Below are 23,849 nucleotides of genomic sequence, written 5' to 3' on the forward strand. Positions count from 1 at the left end.
GAAGAAGGCCAACAAGGCTGTAGGAGACCCTTGGTGAGATGGACTGGCACATTAGCCATAATGATGGAATCTAAATTGCTGGCGCTTGTGAGGATGACACAGGACCTGGCAAACTTTAGTTCTGTGTTACCTAAGTTCACCATTAGTCGGAGTCACCTCAATGGCAGATAGCAAAAAATTACTGTTTGAGAGGAGAACTGAGATATGAACTTGATACAATATACCAAATATTAAAATGTTCAAAGATCTCATGTTTGCTATAAAAGAATAGGAATTGAAAATACAAGTTTCAAATCGCTAGAAGGAAAAAGAAAGTAAGAGAAATTTCATCATTCCAATAAAAAAAAAAAACAGGAAAGGCATAATAATAATAATAATAAAAAAGAACAGTGAATATGAAGTATAATATTGGAATTATGTCTAAATGTATGAGTAATAGCAAGAAAAAGGGATTAATACCTAAGGAAAAAACATGTACACTCAGCTTAGACTTGCAAATCCAGCCATATCTTATTTATAAAAGTTAAAACATAATGATAGAAACTTTTAAATTATGTAAATGAAGAAATTTCTACTGTCTAATGACCACATGAACAACCCTCTGCCAGATACTGTTGATACAGAAATGATTAAGAAAAGATTCCTTGCAGTCTGGTGAGAGAAACAGCCCAGTTAACAAATCAGTTATCAATTGCTGTATAACAAATGACCCAAAAATGAAGTGCCTTAAAAGAACAAGCAGTTACTTCGCTCACAGTTTTGCAGGTTGGCAGTTTGGGGTTCTTCTGGTCTGGGCCAGACTCAGCCGCTCTCGGCTGGGCGCCCTCATGTATCTGGAATCAGCCACCATGTCAGCTGGCGGGCAGAGGGCCTGAAATCTTCTCAGCTGGATTCTCTCTCTAATGGTCTCTTGTCATTTATTAGGGTGGCCTGGGCTGTTCCCATGGGTTCTCAGTGTTTGAAGAGCAGCAAGAGGGCAAGGAGGAGCCCTGGTGGTGCAGTGGTTAAGGGCTCAGTTGCTAAAGGAAAGGTAATCAGTTTGTACCCACCAGCTGCTCTGCGGAAGAAAGACATGGCACTCTCCTTCTGTAAAGATTACAGCCTTGGAAACCCTATGGGGCAGTTCTACTCTGTCCTTCAGGGTCACTATGAGTTAGAATATACTTGAGAGTGATGGGTTTCATTTTTGGTAAGAGAGCAAGTCACGATGTGTCTAATTATATTCGGTCTCTGCTTCTATTGGTCTTTACACTGTCCCAAAGGCCAAAAGAATCATAGATCAGTCCAAATTCAAGGACTGGAGGAGGAATCTTGCTCTTCAGAAAGGGAGCTGTAGGTCATATAATATGTATGGATACATACATATTAGAACATGTGGCCATTTTTGCTATCCATCACAACATGTAAATGCAATCAAGTTTGTCCCTAGTTGTGGCAGAAGCGTTTCTTAAATACAATAGAGTGGGGAGCACGGTTGGGAAATTCTACCAGGTGTAGGGTCGGAAAGGCTCCACCAGGAAGTGATGCTTGACCTAAATTTTGAAATACGAGTGGATGGTTAGGAGATTTTCTTTTTTTATATATTTCCAACCACTTGCCCACATTCTACCATCTGTCGTCACACAAAGCGAGCCCTCTGCTCCCATGTTGACATCTTTCATTTTCCTTCAAATCCTCAGGCTCTCCTCTACCTACCAAGCACAACTTCCCAAACCCTGCCTTAAAATGTTTCAACAATTTGCTTGTTCCTTTTCTAATTGCCCCCTGGACAAAAAAGGAGATCAAGCAGAGGACAGTGGACCTTTCCCCGAGGGCTCTCCTAAGCCTCCCAGACACGTTGACCATAGACGTCTGGAGTCTCAGTGCTTTTCTGTGATGATGTAATCCTACCCTTTTTAGTGGCTCCAAGGGAGAAGTGTGTGGACAGGCCAAGAGGCTTCACAGGGTTTAGAGTCAGGAGGTCAAGAGAGAGTGGCCTAGACACCACCACTGAGTGATGGTACCTCCAGGCAACAGACCAAAAACTCCATTGTACATGGATGGCTACGAAGGGTGAGTCTTTTGGAAGAGTTTTCTTTTATTTAATCAATAGATATATATTGGGTATCTCCTATGGGTGGGGTTCTGTCTCACTTTCTGGGACTGCCAAATATGAGGCAGACCTCATCTTTGTGCCCAAGTTATTTACAACACATTTGGAAGACACAAATGGGAAATTGAGCATCTCCTATGACTCAGTGCTATGATGGAGGATTACTAAAAGATTACTAGGTCCTCTGAATACATAAACCAGAAGCACAGACTGGGTACCTTGGAGGAGGAACCAGTCAACAGGAAGGGAGAGAACGTCTACTAGTCAGAGGGAACAGCCTGTGTGAAGCCTAAGTGGCAAAGGGGGCCTGAGAGGTGTTCAGAGTGGACATTGTGTTTCTAGGGCTGGAGAGATTTGATTCAGGGCCAGAGAAGAGGTTTGGGAGAAATAGCGACTCATTATACTCTTCTATTTCCTCAACTCACAGTTTCCTTCCTCTTAGATGTTGACTTCTTTAAGTGAACATTTCAATTCATTTTTAAGATATAATTTCCCTCCTCCCAGCCTCCTAGCCTCTCCCACAACAGTTGCCATATTTTTTCCTAGTGCGCTGTTTAGATTCAAACTGGGCCCTTGGAACTGAGCGATGTCAGCGATGATGTCACACAAGAGTTACTGGAAACCTTGGTGCTCACTCAGATCCCAACTGCTCTTTGGAGAGGTTGTGGCTCTGAGGTCTCCTGTGGGAGAGCGACTTTGGATACCAAATTACAAACGGTTCTGCCTAAATCAAGGTCCCCAGCTTGTGAGAGTTTGGGACATCATCTCTACGTGGGAGGAGGAGAAACGTCTTGCCAGTGACCATCCTTCGTGGTTCATCTTCACCCAGCCAGAATGGAGCGGCAATACGTGAGGAAGAGGCCTTTCTCTAAGGCCCGAGGTAAGGGTTGGAGGAAAATTCAGTCTGTGCGATGGGTGTTGGGCAGCAAGGGGTTTGATTCACCCCGGAGACAAGGACCACAAGGGATCACCGAGGCTTTCACCTGAAAAAACTTCCTGTCCATTAGTAAACAGTAAGAAATTATAGTGTGAATAAATAAACGAAGGAATAAATATGTAAGTGAAGTATAGAATTCTACTGTCATCTGAGGGGCTTTCCGTAACAGTAGCAGACAAGTCAGATTTGTGAACTCTCCTGCTTTGTTAGTGGAAAGAACGCAGGTGGGCAACTGGGGCAGTGGGTATAGAACCAGGGAGAAGGGTGGTTACAGAGACTTCTACTTAATTTTTTCATGAGAATGAATTAATATATCATGCGAATTAAAAAAATATATCAAATTTATCAGGAGGTTTTGGGAGTGGGTGGTGTGATGGAGCACAGTACGACACGTTCATTCAGAGTTCCCAGTCAATGTAAGCTGCCACAGTCCTCAGCCTGGACTCAGGCGGAAGAAGGTCCAGGAAGGCCCTGCCCCTCTAGCTCTAGGGATTTCCCTTCTCCTCCAAGGTCTCCTGACCATCTTTACCTAAGGGTTTAACATTTCTTCTAGGTAAAGACAGCTATAGTATAGATCATTTTTTTTTTCTCTTGTAACTGCAAAGTTTTATTTTTTTAAATTGTCTTGAAAATATACATAAAACATAACTGAATAATTTCTAATGTATGAGTCAGTGATACTTATTACATTCTTCAAGTCATATAACCATTCTCAATATCCTTCTCCAAACTTTTCTACAACCATTAACATAACCTCAATGCCCCAGTGGAAAAACTTCCCCTTCCCCCTGCCCACACCTGGCAACGACCAATAATCCTTGCTTTCTATATATTTGCTTATTTCATGTAAGTCAGATCGTACAGTATTTGCCCTATACTTAGGGCAAATACTAACTTATTCCATTTAGCATTATATTTCCAAAGTCTAGCAGGAAAGAATTTTAAAATTCCAACTATAGCTAACCTCAGTTTCTGCTATCATTCTTAGTTATCCATTCTTTCTCCGACTAGTCTGCCCCCCCTTTGTCTTCTTGGTTGCTGCCCCATTCTGCCCTTCAGTGGCTGAGCCCTGCTTTCTGCTCCCTCCTTGATCTCTGTATCCTTCTAACCAACTGCTGGCATGTTCCATCTCTGAATCTTGTCTCTCTCTCGAGCTTTCCCTCCATCCAACGCACCCGACCTAGCTCCATCTCTTTCTGCATCCTGAACTCTGCAGTCCTTCCCACAGATTCAGAAACATACACAGACCTTTAGGTTGACACAGACAACCCACTGAGACATACACAGCGGAGAAGGCTGTGTGTTCTCCATCTGAAGTTCTCGCATCAAGGTTCTCAGATACGGCCATCTCTTTCTGCCTCACTTCATCTACTAAGGACTGGGCTTCTATTCTGAGAAAAACAATTTTCATCTTCTACTGTGGCTGGGTTAAGAAGGGTGCAAGGAAGAGGTATACATGTAAGAATCATAACTAAATATACACATTCTTCTCTTTACGTATACCTCCTCTATAAAAAGCCTTTCAGTAAAAAGAGGATGAAAAGAGGTGACCATTGCTCTGGAGTGTTTACCCTCCAAATTTACTAAGAATATCACCCGCATACAAAACATCAAGTCACACATTTATTATGAAGCTTCATGGGAATGAGGTCATTTCTAAGTTCCAAAGGAACAAATTCATTGGAATTCAATAAATGTGGAATTAAAGAAAAATAACTTCTTAAAAAATGAACTACCATAAACAGTGCCACTTTACAATGGAGACTTTGTCTTCCACAGCAGTGCCCCCAAGGGTGGTGGGTCTCTGGGGAAGAAGAAAGAAACCATGGGGTCTGTAGAGGTGGAGGATGTGGTGATGGAAAGGCCTCCAGGGGTCCCTATGACCAAAGATTTGAGGTCACAGGTGAGAATAAGGACCCTGAAAGCTCAAGTAAATTAACTCTCTATTCTCAGAGGTCTCTATCCAAGAGGAAAATGTGCAACAGTCAACAACATGCCATGAAAAAAGTCGAAGCTCCAGGCCCAGGAAGATTCCAAAACAATCTGAGAACTCTTTTCTGTCATCTTCCACCGAGCAGACCTCTCACTCCTCCAGCTACGGGGCAGCCCCAGGAAAGCCATGGGTCAGGTGTGCATATTTCACCAAGGTGCGCACGGTCAAGGGGGTGGCGGTCTCCTGGCAGACCAAAACCTCCTTTGCCCCCGTGGGCAAGATGCCCCAGGTCTTTGAAGCCGAGCTCTCTGAGGAGAGCACCATCGGCTCTGCCCCCAGTCTGGCCAACACTGAGTCCCTGGTCAGCACCCTGGAGCCCTGGCAGGAGGGGCCCCAGACCTGTACCCAGGAGCCCACCGACCAAGGGGAGGAGCATGGGGAGAGACCCCGCGCAACCACCCCGGAGTGGCTGGTGACCCGTGAGTGCGGCTTCCGCTGCATGGCCTGCTGCCGCGTGTTCGAGTCCGGGGAGGCCCTCGTGGCCCATGTGGAGCATGGTGTGACTCAGGGCTTCAGCTGCCGGGTCTTCTTTGAAGAGCTGCTGGAGAGGCGGCTGCCAGGCTCAGTGCAGCGCAGGCCCAGACGCTGCCACCAGCTGGCCAGGCGTTGCCTCATGGCGGCCAAGAAGAGGGAGGTGAGGGAGAAGAGAGCAGTCTGCAGACGCCTGGAGGAGCAGCTGGAGAAGCAGAGAGAAGAACTGAAGAGGCTGAGGCACCAGCTGGACAGGCTGAAGAGGCAGGAGACCAGGCTGCAGAAGGAGCAGGCACACCACCGAGGCCAGAGGGGGAAGCGCCTGAAGACGTTCTAGAACCCCAGGAATAGGAGGAGCAGGGCCTTTGGGCTGGAAACGTGGGCCCTTCAGGAGAGACCTCCATTCAGGTTCGTTTAACCCAGCCGCCCTGGAAGATCATACCCTCCTTCCACTGTGACCCCAAGCCTCCCAACCCAAGTGCACAGAGAACTCCAGCCCTAAGGGGGATCTGGATGGAAGAAGCCCCAGATAGCTGACCACAGACACCAGGTCCCCTCAGAGGCTCCCCTGACCCAGGAGAGGACAGGACAGGCCTCATCTGGATGGTGAGATCTTGGGACCCTAAGGATGAGCGCAGCATAAATAGGGAAAGGGAAATGGGATTTCAGTGGGACTTGGGAGGATTGGGGGGGGCCCTGCTGAGGTGTGATGGTGAAGGGGGTGTCACTGAGTTCTTTGGAGGAGAAGGAATAAGAGAGATGTCAGGCTGGTGGGAAACATGTCTGCAGGTGAGCAGTGGACATAAAGCCCTAAACAAACAACTCTGGGTCCCTTCCCAGCAGTATAGAGGCAGAGAAAGAGGCAGGGCTTGGTAGGAGGAGAGGAGGGCAGGTTGAAGGAAAATGAACTCACCCCAGCCATGTCTTCTGGTCTCCTAGGGTGAATTTGGGTTTATGATTGGGATGCATCCTTTTTGCCACATTAGGGGAATGTAAATGGGAGGTGGTGTAGAAAAATCCTCCTGGGTGTTAACTGTTTCTGGATAAGAGTTGATCCAGGGCTTGCAGGATATTTCCTGTAGAGCATGTCCTAGGGGAAGGGGTAGAGCTTTGGAACTTTTTCTTCGCCTAAATCAAGCTGTACATTCCGGTTCTTGACATGTCAAACAAACTTGCTAATTTTCTTTTTGTTTTCCTGTGGTCAAATCTGACCTGTCGCGAGGTCAAAGAACTGGAAGAAAAAGGCCCTCTGAGGTGAAAGAACCAAAAGAGAGGACAGGCTTCAAACCCAGGGAGAACAGCGAGAACACAGGTGATCAGAGGTAATGGTGGGAAGGGGCAGATTCAGGGCCAGACTCAACAGTGGACAACAAAGCCCCAGTCTCAGTCGCGACATCAAATCCCAAGTCTGGGGAAGCCCTGGACATGATAGGGGTGTATCCATCTCTCTGGGAAATGAGACCACAAGTATCACAGGGAACCCCCCAGGGGCAGAGGAATGGAGGGCAGGGCCTCTAGGATGGGCACCTCCATCCACAGTCTGTCCTGTGTGTATTCCTCAGAGTGACAGAGACGGCTCCTGCGAGGCAGAGGGTCACAGGCAGAGAAGAACCAAGGTGTTCAGACCAGGTAAATTCTGCAGTCTCCTAAGGATCCAAAACGAAAAATCAGAGATTCTCAGAGGTATCAGGGTGGGAGGGGTTGGTATTCCCAGGCTGGGGAGAGGCTGGCTGGGGAGGTGCTGCTTTCTGAAATCTTTTCATCAACATCTTTCTTCTTAAAAGCTACCTTCCCAGTTGATGTCCTCTATGATCTAGGCTCAGACCTGAATGGGGCCTAGAATGCACAAAGGCGGGTTATCCAGTGGGGCTAGGCAGGGAGGAGGTGGAAGCAGCATATCCAGGAAAGAGAATCTTCTAGAGGTGCATGAGTTACCTAGTGAATTGCACATGGCGTCCAGCCTTCTACATTTAGCTGTAGACGTGTGCTTGCAAGACGTGTTTGAGGGGTAACTCTACTGACTTCCCAAAATTATTTTTGGTCATTTCCAGTTATAGAGACCAGAAGAACTCACTGCCTCCAAGAACAACAAGAAATCCACTGGATCTGATTATTACTCTCTGTGGTGTGCTGTCCTTCCAGTGATTCAAATCTTTTGTCTGTCATTCTGGAGAATTTTCACCTATTTTAAATATCTAACAAAACACGTTAAAATATACATATATCTATGATGTTTATGAATTTCCAAAGCTCTGAAATTGTTTTTTATCACATTTGCAAGATCACAGATTTGTATGACAAAAAAATTTATGTCAGGGTCCCACCCTCATATGTAATTTGGTCCCGCTCCCACAAGGTATCCAATGGTAATAGACACACGTGTATCCTTCCCTACACCTCTCTGCAGGGACGCATACACACAGTCACAGGTACACAAGTACATCTGCTGGGGTGTTTACTTTTATGAAAGCCTGGTCACACTCCACCCACAATGCTCTCGCCCCTTATTTCACTTAATATTCTACCTTGATTCTCTTTAAGTCATTAGATATGGCACTGACACTATATTTTTTGATCTTTTAACTTACATGAATAATTTAAATAGATGATATCAATTCAGTACACTTTATCTGGACTTCTACATGTTGTTGTCAGAAGCTATCAAGTCAGTTCTGACTCACAGTGGCCCTTTGCACCACAGAACAAAACACCACCCGGTCACGTGCAATCCTAATAATCTTTGCTCTATTTGAGCACACTGTTGCAGCCACTGTATCAATCTCATTGAGGGTCTTCCTCTTTTTCACTGGACCTCTGCTTTACCAAGCATGATGTCCTTTTCCAGGGACTGGCCCCTCCCTCTTGATAACATGGCCAAAGCCATCCTTGCTTCTAAGGAACATTCTGTCTTTCTCCCTTTAAGACAGATTTGTTCATCCATACATAACACTACTAAAATGGAAACATGATCATCCATGCTTTTTAAGTCCATTCTTCCTGCGTGTTCTACCTCTCCTCCCTCTGTTCTTTCCTGCAAGTGAATCCAAGATAATTCAGGTTAACAATGTGGTAAGTAGTCTCTCTTATCCTTGCTTAAACAAGCACACGGACTTATACACACTCATAAACATAAACAGGTATTCAAGGATATTCAAACAATTGATATTGTTTAACCCAGATGTGATCATTTTATATACACTTCTCTGCATGCACCTTGATTTTTTCAGTAATACTTCAATAATACTTCACAGAGATTTCTCCCACTCAACTACTACAACTCATTTATTGATGATGTAGCTTTACCATAAGTTATCTATCATTCAACTATCAATGTACAGTTAATGTTTGGTCAACACTAATAATAACTATCAGTTGTATACTACAGGATCTGTTTCTGTGGAATAGACTCCATAGAGTGAGATTTCCAGCTCAAAGTATGTTTTTAAAGTACAGAGCCATGGCCATGTCTTTCCCCTAGAGGCTGTCCTAAAGCACCTTTCCAGCCATGTCTCAGGGTATCCTTCTCCCCACAGCCCAGCCAGCCATAGATGGTGTTGATTTTTAAATTGTGCCAGTTTCACTGGGACTTTGATATTTTCTTAACTACCAGTGTTTTTGAGCAACTTGGACTATGTTTATTGGGCATGTGGATTTGCTGTGAACGATCTGTTTGAATTCACTGCTCATTTTTCAAGTGCTTAACTTTTATCCTTCTGTGTAAAATGGAAATTGTTATTAAGTCTTGTCATCTCCATTTCACATGATTTTCCAAATCTATCATTTGTGTATCACATTTTTGCAAGCTTTGTCCCCCAGAACGATCACTTGAGTCAGCACTGTTTATTAAATAAATATAATTTTCTCAAAATACCACCTTTGTATCAATGGTTATTGTGACTTCTTAGCAGATTTTGTTTCATTGGTCGACTTGTCAGTTTCTATGCTATGTAATATCAATTTGTTCTGTTACCTGAAGAGGTAGACACCTGTCAGTATCCTGCTTTTTCATGTTTTTCTTCTCTATACCTTTTAAAGCAGCCGTGGTGTTGCAGTGATTAAGTGCTCATCTGCTAATCCAAAGAAGGTTTGGCAGGTCGAACCCACCAGGGGGCACTGAGGGGAAAGACCTATTGTTCTCCTCCCATAATGATCACAGCCTAGAAAACCCTCTGGGGCAGTGAAATGGGATCACTATGAGTCAGAAATGGACTCCAAGTCTCCTAACACCAGCAACATCCTCTGCTATCTACTGTACTATTTGTAGCATACGATTACTGTATACAATTCAAAAACAACTATCTTAATATTCCGACTGGAAATACATTCCACTTATATATTAGTTTTAGGGACCTCCATTTAATTGACAAGACTTCTCATTTGAAAATATGGCATATTTTTTGCATATATTCAGGTTTCATTTTATGTATTTTAGTACATTAGTTTTCATCATAGAGGTCCTTTGCTGCTCTGGTCAAAACAATGTTTTCCTAAATATTTTACAGTTTTGAACACAGTTTGATCCAGTCAAGTAGTAGGGGAAAGAGAACGGTCTGCCCTTCTCACCCTTGCCAATTTGAGACCCTCATGTCTATACTGGAGACAAACCATTGATTTTGATGTATTTGTCTTTTATTCAGGTATGCAATTATATCATCATTCTTTGAAAAATCTCTTATTATACTTATACTAGTTATTTAAATTTTCTAGTTTATTCCTTCACCTTCAAACTGTGTTGAGTGATACCAAAATTTTTGTCTAGTTCCAAATTTATCAGAATGAGTTGAATATTAATTTTCCATTTATCTCACACCTGCTAAGTTTGGGGAAATCTATTATGCCCCAATAGATAACTACTACTCTGACCTGCTGACCATTATTGGAATCACACACAACTTGTTTCTGACGGTTAAGTACTTCCACCTGGCCTCTGTGGAGCTGGGATCCCATGATTTGCATTGCTACTAGGCAGCCCAGCTCCCACTAACAACCTGAGCCTATAGACGATTGTTGCTGTTAGTTGTCATCAAGTCATTTCTGACTCATGACCACCCCATGTGGGCATAGTAGAACTAACTGTTCAATAGTGTTTTTAAGGCTTTCATCCTTTAGTAGTTGATGGCCAGGACTGTCTTCCAAGGACCCTCTGAGTATGTTCAAACTGCCAGACTTTCAGATAATAGTCAAGCACTTAACTGTTTGTGGCGCCCAGGGACTCCCTACAAAGTATACATATTGGTAAGCTCTGTGTTGCTGGTGCTCCCCTCATCTCCGCATTCCTTATTCTTTTGATGAAATGGGTGTCCTTCAGGACCTCCAAGAAATGGTCTTATAGAAGACTAACTCAGACATGCCCACATATTGGAGGCTTTTAATCCCTCTTCCAACATCTGACACAGCAGGTCTGGCATTTCGATTTCAGAGAATGTGGGCCATTGCCTTTTCTAAGCTTCCAAAAGCAATCCCACAGCATATTAAACCCATTTCCAGAACCCTTGCTACAGCAATAAATCCTTGTCAACAAACTCTCCTTGACCCAACTTTATACTAAATGCCCCTTGACTCAGCACCTTCAGCACACACTCCTCAGCACACCCCTGTCCTGCTCACACAAGGCAGCCAGGTCTTGCAGCTCCTTCAGTGTACAGTCCCTCCCCCCTCAACCACAACAGCACTGCCCCCGGTGGCTATGCTGGTATCTGACAACTAAGTATCTGGACAAATGCATGGGACACTATCTCAGGACTCTGCAAAGGAAAGTGTTGAAGGTGGATGGGGAAGGGGCGGAACCAGAACATAAAGTATGAACATTCTAGAGGCTGAAATTAAATGAGCCCAAATCTCACAGCTGCACACCCATTGTGGACAGAAACAGCCCCGAGAGAAGCCCTCTCTCATATAAATGGGATAGAAGATCCGTAAAGGAGAGAGACAGGCAGCTGGGCAGGTGGGCAGACACCTGAAACTCTGGCAGAGGAGAATCCTTCTCTCTGACCAGAGTATGGAAGAACCAAATATTGTAGAGAAAGCTCCATTACATTTTCTCTCTCTGCTGTTAACTGACACCTAGTCAATTCTACCTCAAAGGCTGAGACTTTTGAAAAGCTGATCGCCAGGCTTATCTTCTGAGGCGCTTCTTGACACGTTCAAAGTGCCAGCCTTTTGGCTGGTTGTCCAGTGCTTTGGCCCCATAGGCAGAACCAGTCACTGATGTGCACAACAGAATGAGGAGATTAAAGCCCCAGCATTCCCGCCAGTGGGCCAGGAAAGCACTCCTTCTGAACTCAGAGAGCAGAAGAGAAAGAGAAAGAGGAGGCTGTGCAAGAAAGAGATTCTGCAGACTTGCTATGAACTCCTGGTTCACCCCCCAGGTGCGTATCCATTGCCCTGACCCTAAGAAGCATTATCAAATCCTTTAAGACCCGCACTATGGGTTAGAATGCCATCAAGGTTCCATACTGAGTGGCGCTCACATAGGTTAGACCTAAATACACCTGCAAAGCCTTCAAAAATTGAACTAACATTTGAACCACAGAATACAGAAGATGGGACAGAACTTGGAGCCTGAACATAACTGGGTCAATTGACTGCTAAAAACAAAAAAAATTCTCCATAAAATTTAAGCAGGACTTGTACTCTCAAAATCGTAAGAAACAGATTTTAAAATGCTATTCTAATCCAAGAAATAACAGGGACACTTTTTAAATAAATTGAAAGATAATAGGTGCTATTTGCAAATGAAAATTTTACATGTTAAAAGTACAACCGTAGAAATCAAAAATTCAGTTGATATTTTCACAATAGCAGAATGGTGATGACAGAGAAAAAAACTAAATAGTTGAAATAGATCAGTAGAAAATATCCATTCTGCAAACAGAGAGGAAAATATGGAAAAAAATGGACAGTGCCTCAAGAACTAGACAAAAAGCCTATTTATTGGAACTCCAGAAGAAGTGGACAAAATGTGTGGTGAAGAAAATAGTATTTGAAAAAATACTGGCTGAACACTTTCCAAATGTGGTGAAAGACATAAACTTACAGATTCAAGAAGTTCAGCAAAGCACAGCAAGTTAAAGAATTCCATGCCCCAATACTGAATTTGCACAAAAATATTCTGCGGGTTATGGGTTTTTTGCCAACCCAGTGGGCCTTACCCCACATCCCAAGTATATTTGTAAGTACATTACTCTAATTTTTTTTTTTTTTTAACAGCAGCGTGTAAAAAGAAAAGAAACAGTATACTGTAGTTACAGACATACCCGGGAGGGGAAAAAGTGTTGACACACAGATATATATATATAGAACATGGGTTACTTGCATAAAAATACTATACATCATAATCAACTGTGGAATAACAAAGGTCAAGAAAATACTCAGGAAGGAGGTAGACAGAAAACACATTTCACCTGAGAAAAACAATTTGAATGACTCTGTATTCACTATCAGAAGCCAAGGAAGCCAAAAAAATAAATTGTGAAACAACATTTTTTCAGCGCTGAAAGAAGGAAATACTAACCCAGAATTCTATGTCCAATCATTACCTTCAGGAGTAAAGCACAAATAATGCCATTCTTAGGGGAAAGAAAACTGAGAGAATTCATCACCACCAGACTTCTAAGTGAAACACTAAGGGAAGTACTTCAGGTGGTAGACTTGGAACTTCAGTTGTTATTTAAGGAAAGCAGAAAACATGGAAACTATGTGGTTAATATACTGCGTCAACACTGTAGTTACTGCACAACATGGCGCTGGACAAGCCTCTTTGGAAAGTTTTTCCAGTCTCTTGGAAACGCTTGGAAATACGTCCTGGCAAATCATTATTAGAGAATGGAATTAATTTTGACAATACCTGAGAGATGTCTGCAGTTAAGTCTCGTGAATAAACTGGAAAATAAATTTATTGACTGAAACTAAGGTGTGGTAACAAAACATGAGCCTCAGTTCCTGTGTGGCCAAGAGCTGGCTCTGAAGGCCAACCTTCCCCAGAGAGGCACTTCAAGCACATGGGGGGCAACGGCTTCCTGTTGTTATTGCTAGGTGCCATTGAGTGGGTTTCTGAGTCATTGTGGCCCAGTGTAAAAGGAGAACTGCCCCGATAGGGTTTCCTGGTTTGTAATCTTAACAGAAGCAGTTCGCCAGGTTGGTGGGTTCAAAAAACTAACCTTCGGTTAACAGCCGAGTACTCAAACTTGGCACCACCTGGGATCCTTGGAGCAATGGCAGCACCACAGAATTTGGTAGAAACCTTCCCATAGGCCTTCTCTGAGAGGTAACCCCTTGCTTAAGGACCAAGTTTAGGTTTTATATATACTCATTCTACATAAAGTCTAGATAAGAACTACAGTGCTTCCTTGAGCAGACAATATGTATATGCCCTCCATAAACGAAAAGTGTCAAGGGCAAAGTTCAATATTAAACCAAGGCATTTCCCCTCAGTCCTTACCTGAGAGGGTCTTCATGAGAATTTCCTGAGACTCTTGGAAAAGGACTTAGTAGACACTGCTTTCTTTTTACCTCTTCGCTCCTGAACAGAAACCTCTGCTAAGAGGTCATGCGTAAAGCTCCAAACGCCTCTTCTTATCCTGAATGTAAGCCGTGTAATAAGACCAGGAACTAGGCATTCAGCTGGGTGAAGAAACCCAGGAGTACTTCCTGTCTTCAACACCTTCCAGTTCCAGCGAAATCCTGTTACAAGTCACTAGATCAGCCCAGGAGCTGGAAGACTGAAATTCCTGGTCCTCTGACAAGTGGGAAGGGCAGGGTGGGGTTAGGCAGAGCCTCCTTGACCATCACTTGCCCCAAGAGGCTCTGGAGGCTGCTTCATGTTATAAGTCAAAGGCCCTTCCAGCCCAGGCACATAAGAGCAGGGGAAGACTTTGTCCATTGAAAGAAAAGATGGGCACAGGAGTGGCAGGTTTTAGGGCACTCAGCATTGGTCAGCTTTGCGACTTCAGGACATCCTGGCTCATGGTCGCCTTCACGACTGGGCCTTTATAGCCTCTTCACCTCTCCGTCCTTCCCAGTTTTCTCCCAGCACCATGAGCTGTGGCTTCTGTTAGTTTCAATGATTTCAGTATTTCAGTAGCTCCTCACCCCACTCAGGGGAGGCAGTTTTGCAGACTGCGGGACACAAATCCACAGTGCTGTTTACGTGTCCTTCAGCAGAAACACTTCTGAGGGTACAAGTTGGCCTCAAAGATTCTGAGACCCAGGGAGGGAGAAGCCCAGGGGGAGGGTCACTGGCTTCAGGAAGTGTCAGCACTCTCAAGGGTCATGTCCCTGGGGTCGTGCCCAACTGCAGGAAAAACGAAGTGGGCTCTGAGGCTCCGTGTGTTGACCGTCCAGTACACAGGCCCTGGAAGCCTTGGAAGGATTCTGTCTTAGTCTAACCCAGCACTGGGGAAATCCTCACAGGGTGACAGCAGTGATATGCCTGGGGATCTTTATTCTAAAAGTCTCAAAGCAGTTGATACAGTCTTGTGAGGTGGGAGATGAGAAAGCTTGGGACCACCGAGAGAGGGTGGCAAAAGAAGGAAGACTTTATCACTCCCTCTGTTCAAGTTTTTTTTTTTTTAATTCCAACTGGGGCTCCAAACAGGTCTTTGTTGTTAAAGTTGTATTTCTCTGTGTTAATTTATGATCCTTAACTCAAATCTAGAGTTTCGAGCTCATTTTGATAATTCCTCTTTAGTCTGTGGAGACAGGAGTCTGCCTTCAGCCAGTGGTGAGAGTGGAAGAAATAAAGTCCCTAGTCCAGACTGGGGCAGGCTCTGCTGCTCCGCAAACTAGGGGTGCGGTCCCTGGAGAGCCCTTCTGAGTGCAGCACAGGAGGGGCGTCCCGCCTGGAGAAAGGGCAGAGGGGGGTGGGGGATTGTTTGTGTGAGCAGTGTGGCCTCTGTGGCTTCACCTTCTTCTCCTGGAAGTGCAACCTGGGGCCCTTCACGTGCGGAGCCAGAGTCCGAGGGTGACCACAACTCTCCCACCCTTTCTGGTTCACCCTCTGGACCCAAGTCCCCATACGCCTCCTCTGCCCTCCTATTCCAGCATAAGCACTGTGACTGGGCTCAGGGGTGTACCCTGGGACTTGACATCGGTAGCCTCAGGCTTCCCCTAGTTCTGGTGGGACCTGTGAGCCTAGCAGGTCTGAGTTCAGGGCAAGGCTGGGTGGGCTGGGACTCTCGCGAAAGGCTCCTGCAGCCAGCTGCTTCCTAATGCACATGAGATTGTGGTGGGGCAGCCTCCGAGCTGGCACCTCCCCTGGGCGCCCCTCTCCACACAGCCCTGCCCAGTTCCCTCCCCCACCCCGCAACCGCCCAACCACCTCCTCCTGCCTCCTAGTTCTAGAGGAGTGCTCTTTTGATGCCCATTTGCAACTGGCACCACATGGCCCTGCACAGAGTCAATTAAGCTAATGACCTCAACCTGAAGGGCACAACTTTGAAACTGCTAGATACCTGGGAAATGAACAAAAAAAAAAAAAGAGGAGAAACACTTAACAACAGTTACAAAAAAAGTTATATGGGACTGTACTCTCACATCATGGACTCAAAGATGCTGGGTTGTATTTTTGTTTGCAAACAAGTCTTAGATAAGGGAATTGGTGCCAGGAATAGATGTAGAGTCTAACTTTGGAAAAATGAGGGAAAATCTGGGATTGATTAATTGACGTGGATGAGACTGAAAATCGTGATAACAACATAACATTCAAAGATGAAACCCTAGCAGCCTAGAACATGCAGTGGAAATTTTTCTAAGTAGCACCAGAAAAGACCTTTAATCACTACACAAAATGGGTCAGTAGTTCAAGATCTCCCTAAGAAAATAGGAGGCCGAGACCACTTTCATTCAGGTTGCAGCAAACAGGCAAGAAACAGAGCATTTTCATCTTGTGCAAAGTCAGAAAAGAAGAGAAAAAGATGAGATGCTCCTCTACTTCATCCCTAAGGCTAGTTTAATATTGACACCAAATTAGACAAGGATCGTAGAAGAAGAGTTACAGGGCAAGCACACCAAGTAACTGAGATGCAAAAACCTACATAAAATACTGGCAAAGGAAATCCAGCAAAGTATAAACCAGGTAATACGCCATCATCAAGGGGGGTTATCGTCAGCATGCAAGCTTGAGTGAACATTAAAGATTTAATAATTTAATTCACCATAAGCATAGATGGAAGAAGAAAAGACATGCTCACCTCAAGAGATGGGGACAAAGCAGTTGATAAAATCCAATCACACTGAGAGATAAGGACTCTGAGCAATCATGGACCAGAAAAGGAGTTCCTTAAGTTGGAAAAATACAACTGGCATGATAGTTCATGGTGAAATGTGGGACATTCTCTTTAAAATTAATTAGCATTAAAATAAGGATGCTTTCCCAATTTGAAGACTGGCATCTGGCGTCTTAAACATTAGAAAGCAGCCATCTTAGGTGCATCCATTGGTCTCAACCCACCTGGATCAAAGGAGAATGAAGAACACCAAGGACACGAGGTGATCACGAGCCCAAGAGGCAGAAAGGGCCACATGAATCAGCTACTACATCATCCTGAGACCAGAAGAACTAGATGGTGCCCGGCTACAACTGATGACTGCCCTGACAGGGAACACAACAGAGAAACCCTGAGGGAGCAGGAGAACAGTGGGATGCAGACCCCAAATTCTCATAAGACCATACTTAATGGTCTTACTGAGACTGGAAGGATCCCAGTGGTCATGGCCCCCAGACCTTCCGTTGCCCCAGGACAGGAACCATTCCCGAAGCCAACTCTTCAGACATAGATTGGACTGGACAATGGGTTGGAGAGGGATGCTGGTGAGGAGTGAGCTTCTTGGATCAGGTGGACACTTGAGACTGTGTTGGCATCTCCTGCCTGGAAGGGAGATGAGCGGGTGGAGGGGGTTTAGAAGCTGGCGAAAAGGACACGAAAAGAGAGAGTGGAGGGAGAGAGCAGGCTGCCTCATTCGGGGGAGAGTAATTGGGAGTGTGTAGCAAGGTGTATATGCGTTTTTGTGTGATTTGAAAACTTTCACTTAAAGCACACAAAAAAATATTTAAAAAATAAGGATGCTTTCTATCATTATTTATATTAAATATTTAACACTGGAGGCCCAAGCTAGAACAAAATGACAACAAAAAGAAGGAAAAGCTGCAACTGCTATTACCCATAGATTACAGAAATGCCTCCACAGAAAAATTAACAAACCATTGAAATTAATGCTAGTCAATCATAAATATAAACTAAAAAATAAACTGCATTTCTATGCATCAGCATCAAGCCAACTCTGTTGTAGCTCTTAGTGAAGGCAGAGGACACTGATAAGGAAATAGCAGGATTCGGGTGGGCTAGACAAGGAGGGGAGAACACTATTTTACACCAGGCTTCATGTATAACCATGGGTATGTGTTAGTCATCTAGTGCTGCCATAAGAAAAAAATAACACAATTGGGTGGCTTTAAAGAACAGATATTTATTTTCTCACAGTTCGGGAGGCTAGAAGTAGGAATTCAGGGCATGGCTCATGTCTACTTCAGCTTCTAGCAGCTTCCAGCCACCCTTAGCCTTCCTGGCCTTGTAGATTATCTTCCCCTTTGTCTGTCTCCCTCTTCCCCTGTTTGTGTCTGTGTCTATTCTGTTCTTTTTGTAACTCAGAAGGGATTAGGTTTAGGACCCACCCTACACTGGTATGGCCTCATTAAAGTAATTTTAAAAATCCCCTATTTGCAAATCAGGTCACCTTTATAGGTACAGTAGTTAGGATTTCAACGTACCTTTGGGGTTACACAATTCAGTCCATATAGTACCCTCACCAGATATTCTAGGCTGAGAGTACAAATATGAGCAGCTGAGAGTTCTATTTTTTTGTCTATATTAGTTGGCTATCACTTGTCTGAGTCCACCCATATAAACTTTGGAGCAACTTATTATGAAGGACCAGGCCAACCTTTATTAGCCATGTCCATTATGTGGAAAAACGCACACATTCCCATCACTGAAGCCCTGAGAAATTCATCGATAAGGGTGGAATGGGGTTGGGACCAAGAATTGTTTCATGGCGTTGATAACATGGCACAGCTGTTAGACATCTACGTGGAGATGGCAGGTAATAATACTGACAGCTAACACTTACTGGTGCCAGGACTCCTGTGAGGGCTTCTCCTTTCTTAAGATACTTGCTCTGCATGATACCCATGTGAGGAATGTATCATTATAAGGCACATTTTACAGATGAAGAACTCGGTACAGAGAGTTACGCTGACATTTGAATAGAAGTCATGAACCAGGAGGAGTTGAAATGGATGGAGGTGTAAACATCACATCCTCAGCTACAGACAGACAGCAACCGACTCACTGAGGCATCCTAGAGAGAGGGTGTCAATAGAGAGAGAGGACTAAGCACTGAGCCTGGGGGCACTCTGACATCTAGAAGCCGGACAGATGAACGGCAGCCAACAAAGCTCTCTGAAGTCCAGTGTGGTTCCTGGAGCATGGTCCGTCCTTTCTTTGGACTGCATTTTACCAGTCCCCCTCCCACCCGCACTGGGTGTCCCCTTCACAATGGCAGGGACAATGTGTACTTTCACCACTGCGTCCACATGATGTAGACTATTCCTGGCACATGGAATCTTTATCTGAAATTCCACAGCATATCTCCAGAGGCTCATGTTCTCATAGCTTCTGTCGCCTCTGCAGCCCCTGCTTCTGTCTGTCCGTCTGCTGGGGTGCACCACACGGAACCAGTTATGAAATTCAAGCCCATCTTACACTCGCCAAGGTCCTACTCACACAAAATTTGTATTAGCTTAAAAGAAAAGGTGTGTAGATAAGATACACAAGGGATTTAATTGCAGAAAACAAACCTTAAAATGAAATGGCTGGGAATGGTGGGCCTCCCTTTGTAAAAAGGCTTCTCTGTACAGACTACGGGAAAATGCAGTTAAGATATGGGTCATGGAAAAAGGCGCGTTTGTAGCAATTTGGTAATCACTCAGACCACCTGTAAAAACGTTTTCATCCTTTTTCTCATACCTTACACAAAACAAAATTCCAGATGGATCGAATATTTAAAATTAAAATATGCAACCATAAAAATTTTAGAAGTTTTTATTTTCTTTTTATTGATAAAAGAGAAAGACTTTTTAAAAATCCCAAAATATGAAGGCTAAAACTGTTAAGATCTATAGATCTTTGGCATATCAAAAAGTACATGAAGAGAGTAAAAATACAGGCAAAAAGCTCAAAAAAGTTTGCAGGCTAAGGATTTGAATAGAGATTTCTCGAAAGCAGATACAGAAACTCTCAACAAGCACAGGAAAAGAAGCGTAACCTCATTAGTTATCAGGGAAATGCAAATCTAAACTAAAGTGCACTATTATTTCAAAAGCAGTAAGATGGCTAAACTCAACAGGATGGACAACAAGTGTCGGCGACGATGTGGAGAAGCTGGAATACCGCTGGTGGAAATGTAAAATGATCCAATTGTTTTGGAAAATGGTTTGGCAATTCTGCAGAAAGTTAAACACAGAATTACCACACAACACTGCAATTGCACTCCTAGGTCTGCACCCGGAGAATCAAAAGCATGTTCACATACAACTTACACAGAGGATTCCTAGTAGTGTTATTCGTAACAGCCAAACTGTGGAGAGAACCCAAATGTCATGACCTGATAGACAGGATGTGGTATATTCATAGACTGGAATATTACTCAGCCACAAAAAGGCACCAAGTACTGATACATGCCACAACATGGACGAACCTTGAGAATATTACGCTAAATGAAAGAAGCCAAACACAAATGACCGCATCGTGTATGATTCCATTTACATGAAATGTCCAGAACAGACAAACCAACACAGACAGAAGTAGATTAGTGGTTGCTATGGCTTGGAGGAAAGGAGTAATGAGGGTGACTGTTAATACGCCTTTATTAACAAGGGCCTTTATTTACGGGGCACTGAAAATATTCTGAAGCTAGACAGTGGTGACTGTTGTGCCAAGTCTGCCCATATACTAAAAGCCAAGGTATTGTGCATATTTTCAAAGGCAGTGTTACGGCAGGTGAATTGTATCTCAATAGATGTATTTGTGATTCCTAAAAGACTAACTTTTCAATTCACATATAGAACCTATAAATCAGTAGGGAAAAAACAATCCAATTTTAAAATGTCTCCCTCCAGAGCAAAGGGAAGGGGGTACATTCCATCCGTACAGCTTATTTTTTTATCTCTTCATTATTCAAGTTCTATTCTCATCTTATGTAACTCTAAATTATACAAATAATTGTCTCCATTTTCCTTATCCCTGTTTTCACTATTTAACTAAATAAAGACAGCAACACAGTGTTTTTTTATAAAAACCCACCCACATTCACTCAAATCATTTTTTAGCACTTCTTAGGCGCCAGGTACCAGGATGCTCTGACAAACACAACAGACAAGTTCCTGCCTGCATGGGCCTTCTATTTTTTTGAAGCAGGCAGATCATAAACCAGCCAACCAGCTCTTAACATAACCTAACATTAAGGAGGGAAACGTAATTTTGGAGCTATCTCAAGCTGTGTCTCTCTCACAAACATTTCTCCGAATCTAGTGAAAAGTAAACACCTCGAAGGAACTCTGTGGGGCCAATAAATGTGAAAAAGCCATTACATTTCAGTTTTGTTTTGTTACTTTCTCACCTGGTACCTTGTCATTACTTTTTAATAACACGATTATGGAGCTGACATCAAACTCTCACCACCCGCCTGAAAGAAAAAACCAAACCTGTAGCCATCTAGTCAATTCTGACTCAGAGACCCTATACGACAGAGTAGAACTGCCCCATAGGGTTTCCAGGGAGCAGCTGGTGTTAGGACACAATTCCCTCTTATAAGAATCTGAAAGCTGTTCACTGTGGATGCGCGAGGGACTCAGTAACACTTGCAGAGATTTCCACATGGGTGGGGTGCTCTAGTGTGAGCATCGGGGGAATGGACCCCATGTGTACTTTGCAGCCTTCTGCAGATTATGACACAACAAACATTCACTCTTCATCGTCCTACATCTTGGAAGAGAACAGAGGGAATTGTTAGGCAGGACCCTTCGAAAATGCAGGGCAAGAAATTTTATTGCAACATTAAATGGAAAATAAAGTCTTTCTACATTTTTCCTCCTTCCCTACCTCATTTCAAGGAGATAGCTGGACTCACAGTGTTGAAGCCCTGAAACTTCAAGACTCTGAAGAGTCTGTGGTAAAAGCCTCAGCTCACTGGGGTGATCACACTGAGGGAACTGGAGCCCAGGGGAAGAGTGACAGTCAGATAGTAGGGTCCTAGACATTGGGAAGGGGTAGGACCTCCTTCTTGACAGTGCCCTGGAGTAGGTTACAGCACCTCAAAGGCTGATGCAGGCACATAAGTAGACAAACCCTGTTATGCTGTTGACAGCCCCACCAAGCTTCTCATGCTCCAGCTGAGAATGGAAACAGCAGAACGAATGCTTCTAGAGAGATCACCCACATAGGCTGAGGCAATGGGTGTGTTGAAGGTCTTCTCCAAGCACTGGTCCTTCATTAGACCCTGGGAATTACTGCATATCTGGACGAGGGAGTACCCTAAAAGTAAGTGAGGTTAAAAACTCCCCTCAATTTTGTAAGCACGTAGTTCTGAGCCTCAATTTATTTTATTTTTTAAAAAATCATGCTTTTTTTCATACATGATTTTGTGCAGACTCGCACATACAATTCGTATTACTAATTCATGCATTAAGTCAACAAAGATTTCCTGTATAAACAGCTACATGTCAGACCCTAGGCCAGATGCTCTTGGTGATGAAATGACTTAGAGAAGTTGCCTCACTGCCTGGTAAGAGAAACGGCCAAGTTAACAGGTGTATCAGTCACGTATTGCTGTGTAACAAATGACTCCAAAAGGTAGTGTCTTAAAAAAACAACCATTTACTAAGCTCACAATTTTTCAGGTTGTCAATTTGGGGTTCTTCTGATCTGGCCCAGCCTCAGTGGCTCGCAGCAGGGCTTACTCATGTGTCTACAGTTTGATTCCAGGTCACCTGCGAGCCAGTTGCATAAAATCAACTCAGTGAAACCGCTGGATCCTCTTTCCAATGGTCCCTCATCATTCAGCAGGCTGGCCTGGGGTCATTCCCACAGGTTCTCAGGGTTTAAGAGCAACAAAGGGGCAAGACTCAATGTAAAATCTTTTCAATTCTCTCCTTCTATCATCTCTGCTACTATTTCAATGGCTGAAGCAACCGTAAGGTCGGCCTTCAACAGGTAGAAGAAGACTCCTCCTGCTAATGAAAGGTGCTCCGGAGTCTCATAGAAGGCATGGGCACAGAGAGGGGAAGAATGTGTAGTAAATACAATTGTGTTTTATGCTGTGGTAAAGGGTTTCCTGGGTACAATGGAGTACAGAGCAAGAAGTGGACTCATCTACCAGGAGAAGATTCAGGGAAGACTACAACCAGGAAGTCATGCCTGAACCAAGTTGGGAATATGACTGAATAGTTAAGGGGTGAAAAAAGGCCGAGCATCCAGGAAGCCCCAGGTATTTTCCACAGGCTTCAGTAAAAGGGGAAGGATGTCTTGATGAGAAAAGTCTGAGGAAACAGGGTGAAAACACTGGGACATTTGTTATATTTGTGAACAGGCACAGATTATCTTTTGTTCTATTGTTTCCCTACCATTCCTGCCTCTTCTGTCCTTTGGGGTCACACAAAACAAGCCCCTACCATCCCCATGTGGAAACTTTTATTTTCCTTGGAGAAGTCTGCTCCTTCCACATCACCACCCCAACCTTCTTAATTTCTTCCTCAAATGGTCTCCCCATTTGCTGGTTTCTCTTCTAAATGGCATCCTAAACAAAAGCAGAGTCTGTCATGGGCTTTCCCCAAGTCAACTCCCAAACTTCCCATTCTGGCTGACCACAAAACTCCTGAGTCTTAGGGCTTTTTGGTAAGTCATAAGCCTAATCTGTTTCAATGGGGTCAGTTTTCTTCACCTCCACGCTTCACCAGGGAGAGTAGGCCAGCAGATGGGAAGGGAGAGAACATCTCCTAGTCAGAGAGCAGAGCCTGTGTGAAGACTCAGAGGCTAAGGAGACCTAAGTCGGGCTCAGACTGGACATTTTATAACCAGAGCTGGAGAGACATGATTCCAACAGAGTCAAATGAGAGGACTGGGAGAAAGCAGCTGCCCATGATACTGTTATCATTCCCTGTGCTCTCATTACCCACCAAGGGATAGTAACCCCTTACAGGGCACGGAAACGTTGCAATTCATTTTTGATATCTAATCTCCTTCTTCCCACATTGGCCCTAGCACTTCTCAAGCACCTACCTGACAGTTTCATGTTTTTCTGGT

At 44.0% G+C, this 23,849-nt stretch overlaps 1 protein-coding gene across 5 annotated transcripts in view; it reads right to left on the bottom strand.

Annotated features, from left to right (window-relative positions):
- LOC135230009 (protein FAM170B-like) overlaps positions 1–23,849 on the bottom strand; it is a 304,835-nt gene that overhangs the window by 124,785 nt on the left and 156,201 nt on the right. For all 5 annotated transcript variants that reach the window (XR_010320640.1, XR_010320641.1, XR_010320639.1 and 2 more), the window contains one exon: positions 13,934–15,332. Coding sequence is in view for 1 of the 5 variants with exons in the window: in XM_064279116.1 (XP_064135186.1) it covers positions 13,934–13,949 (16 nt within the window). In the remaining 4 variants the exon portion in view is untranslated. The remainder of the gene's footprint in view (positions 1–13,933; positions 15,333–23,849) is intronic.

The sequence above is a fragment of the Loxodonta africana genome, unplaced genomic scaffold (assembly GCF_030014295.1).
Source record: "Loxodonta africana isolate mLoxAfr1 unplaced genomic scaffold, mLoxAfr1.hap2 scaffold_69, whole genome shotgun sequence".
NCBI lineage: Eukaryota > Metazoa > Chordata > Mammalia > Proboscidea > Elephantidae > Loxodonta > Loxodonta africana.